The sequence below is a fragment of the Lithobates pipiens genome, unplaced genomic scaffold (assembly GCF_037356315.1).
Source record: "Lithobates pipiens isolate NorthernLeopardFrog02 unplaced genomic scaffold, aLitPip1_a1.2 Scaffold_8, whole genome shotgun sequence".
NCBI classification, from domain to species: Eukaryota; Metazoa; Chordata; class Amphibia; order Anura; family Ranidae; genus Lithobates; species Lithobates pipiens.
Genome location: NW_027507903.1, coordinates 645,088,618 through 645,092,485, shown reverse-complemented (window position 1 = coordinate 645,092,485; position 3,868 = coordinate 645,088,618). Strand labels below are relative to the sequence as shown.

The following is a 3,868-nucleotide window of genomic DNA, read 5'->3' as shown; positions in this document are numbered from 1 at the left end:
GCCGCCTTCCGTTCTTCTTCTTCTTCTTCTTCTTCTTCTTCTTCTTCTCCAGGAGATGTTGACACGTCGCTCTCTCCGGCCGGAATGCCAGAGCCGCGCTGCGTGGCCACTTATATAGTGACAATGGGGCGGTGTCACATGGTATATGTCACATGGGTTGGTCACATGGGTTGATGTCACATGGGGACTATGACATCGTAAGGGGGCGGGGTCACCATGTGACCAACCCATGTGACATATACCATGTGACACCGCCCCATTGTCACTATATAAGTGGCCGCGCAGCGCGGCTCTGGCATTCCGGCCGGAGAGAGCGTCGTGTCAACATCTCCTGGAGAAGAAGAAGAAGAAGAAGAAGACGAAGAAGAAGAAGAACGGAAGGCGGCGGCGACAGCGGCGACAGAAGACCGGGCCACCGCCTGCAAAAGAGCTATAAGAAGGCGCGGTGGCCCGGCAGAAGAACCGAAGAGGGGGACAAGACCCCCGAAGTCGGGAGAAGAGGCCGGCGGCGGGGAGGAAGAAAGCCGGACTCCTCCGCTAGCAAAAGAGCTACAAGAAGATAGCGGAGGAGTCCGGCGAGAAGACCCCCGAAGACGGAAGACCCCCCGGAGCTGTGCAATAAAATATTTTATCTAGTGTGTTGTGTTTTTTTTGGGTACTTTTATTTTACAGGTGAATGGGTAGGGGTACATTGTACCCCATACTCATTCACATAGGGTGGGGGGCCGGTATCCGGGGGCCCCCTTATTAAAGGGGGCTCCTGGATTCCTATAAGCCCCCCGCCCGCAGACCCCGACAACCAACGGCCAGGGTTGTCGGGAAGAGGCCCTTGTCCTCATCAACATGGGGACAAGGTGCTTTGGGGTGGGGGGGCCGCGCGGCCCCCCCTTCCCCAAGGCACCCCCATGTTGAGGGCACGCGGCCTGGTACGGCTCAGGAGGGGGGGCGCGCTCGCTCGCCCCCCTTTCCTGGCCGGCCGGGTAGCGTGCTCGGACAAGGGTGTGTTGTGGACTTTGGGGGACCCCCACGCCGATTTTTTTCGGCGTTGGGTTGCCCTTTAAGTTCATTCCAGGCGGCGGAGCCCGCGACGTCTCCTTCGCGGGCCCCGCCTACCTGGAGACGCGCTCGAAATGAGCGGACTTTTCTCCGGGCGGGAACAGTCCAAGTTTCAGCGGACAGTTTTTCGGGATTTCCGAAAAACTTTGTTCGTCAAACTGTCCGCTCAAACTGTCCGCTCAAACTGTCCGCTGAAAGCCCACACACGAGCGGACTGTCCGCTGAAACACTGTTCAGCGGACAAAGTTGAGCGAACAGTCCCCGCATGTGTACGCGGCCTGACGGTTCTCATCTTGCCTGTGGGCATATGAAGCCCACAGGCATCCTCTTCCGGGATACTGTGCCGCTGATAGACCAGCATGCGCTGGTATCGCCGATCTTGTGCATGCGCAGTAAGCTTATATCCGAGCGCCATCAACAGCTCAGGTTACCAACACAACGGGTGGCAGTGTCGGAAGTTCTGTCCCGTTGGGATGGCAACAGAGATAAAATTTTTGCCCTCAGCAGTGCCCACCGCCTTCTGGGAAATGGTGACACAAATCTCCCAGGAGCAGTAGCGAGCGGAGGTGTCGAGGGAAGTGACGTCTTTAGCCCAGGCACTGGAAGAGGCAGATTTCGTGGGACCGCATAGCAACAGGGAAAAAAGGGTAAGTTAAAAAAAAAATTTTTTATCCAATTTATTTTGGTTGGTTACTGCACAGTAAATATTTTTATTTTTTGGGGGAAACACCACTAATAATACTGATCTGGATCAGCCTCGCCCTGTGTAGGAGGAAGTGACCCTCCCAACTGCATTCTTCTCCGGTGTCAGAGATTTTCACTGTCATTTCTCTCGTCTGCTGTCAGCGATGGCGTCTGCTAACCTGAGAGCTGAGTTGGTATGTTCCGTCTGTCTGAACATTTATACAGATCCTGTAAACCTGAGATGTGGACACAACTTCTGCCGGGTCTGTATTGATCGTGCGCTGGATACACAGGAGGGGTCAGGAAGATATTCCTGTCCTGAATGCCGAGAGAAGTTTCAGCATCGTCCTGCACTGCAAAGGAACATAACACTACGTAACATAGTGGGGAATTTCCTGTCTGCTCAGCCACATCAGGAGGAGTCCGGGGTCTTCTGTACTCACTGTGTGGACTCTCCTGTACCTGCTGTTAGATCCTGTCTGCTCTGTGAGGTTTCTCTGTGTGATAAACACCTGAGAGTCCACAAAAAGTCTCCAGAACACGTCTTATGTGACCCCACCTTGTCCATGGAGAGCAGGAAATGCTCCGTCCATAAGAAGATCCTGGAGTATTACTGCACTGAGGATGAGACCTGTATCTGTGTGTCTTGTAGTTTGGCTGGAGAACATCAAGGACACCAGGTGGAGATGCTGGATGTGGCTTCTGAGAAGAAGGAGACACTGAGGAATGTTCGGCAGAAACTTCTGACAAAGAGAGAGGAGACGGAGGAAAGAGTCCAGAGTCTGCAGGAACATAGGAGGAAAGTAGAAGAAGAAGCAGCTGGTGACACCGAGAGAGTCACTGTCCTGTTTAGAGATCTCAGGAGACGTCTGGAAGACCTGGAGAAGAGAGTCCTGAGGGAAATCTCCGGGAGGGCAGAGCGGATCTCCATCTCCATCCGGGATCTGGAAATAAAGAAGGAGGAGCTGTCCAGGAAGTTGCGTCACATTGAGGAGCTGTGTAACGTGACGGATCCACTGACTGTCTTACAGGAATCAGACACAGGTGACTTGTGTGATACTGAGGATGGAGATAATGAGGACAGAGAGAGACATGAGGAGCTCCTCCATGATGGAGGGGGTCTGGATGTGGATGGGATATCACACACATTACACACATTATCTGATATAATAAGAGGGGTAGATGTATCCGCCTATATACAGGGAGCTGCAGACATATTACTGGATGTAAATACAGCTCATAATAATCTCCATATATCAGATGACAGGAAAACTGTATCCTGGTCAGATAGAAAACAGAATCATCCAGAAACACCAGAGGGATTTCAGAATTGTTATCAGGTGTTGAGCAGTCGGAGTTTCTCCTCAGGGAGACATTACTGGGAAGTGGATGTCGGGGGATCAGATATATGGATAGTCGGGATGTGTTACCCCAGTATAGACAGGAGAGGAGGAAGGCAGTCAGCGATTGGATATAATAAGAAGTCCTGGGGTTTGTGGAGGGATGGTGATCAGTATGGGGGGATACATGACAGGAAAGGGATCCTCTTACCCCCCAATATCTCCAGTAACAGAGTCAGGATAGATCTGGATTATGAGGTCGGACGGATCTCCTTTTATGATCTGTGTGACCCGATCCGACATCTCCACACCTTCACCACAACCTTCACTGAGCCCCTCCATGCTGGGATACGTGTATGGAGAGGTTGTATAAATATCTGTGGGGGGAATAGGGAATAATAGTAATAGTCAGAACTCCACCCAGAGACTAATGATGTCACAAGGATGGGTAGTGGGATTGGTAGAATTTTCAGCCAATAGGATAAAGCAATGGGTGGGACCCTGCAGTTTTTTCTTCTATTTGTGATTTCTCCCTCTGTCACTCCCTGTGATTGGGTAGGAGATCTCTCCAGTTACTGGAGTAACAGTGAATGACATGTTCCTATTTGTCAGTAAAGAGGGGTGTGGCCTATCTATCTATCTATCTATCTATCTATCTATCTATCTATCTATCTATCTATCTATCTATCTATCTATCTATCTCATGACAATTACTTTCATTGTAATCATTAAACAGAAAGTTATCACAGTGTGTGACATCACCAATCTCCTCCTCTGGCCCCTCCCCC

At 51.1% G+C, this 3,868-nt stretch overlaps 1 protein-coding gene across 1 annotated transcript; it reads left to right on the top strand.

Moving 5' to 3' along the window:
• Positions 1-1,904: 1,904 nt before the first annotated feature.
• On the top strand, positions 1,905-3,556 carry LOC143961653 (E3 ubiquitin-protein ligase TRIM39-like). Its single transcript, XM_077470974.1, has one exon. The coding sequence runs from the start codon at positions 1,905-1,907 to the stop codon at positions 3,477-3,479; it is 1,575 nt and encodes a 524-aa protein (XP_077327100.1). The 3' UTR covers positions 3,480-3,556.
• Positions 3,557-3,868: the final 312 nt, after the last annotated feature.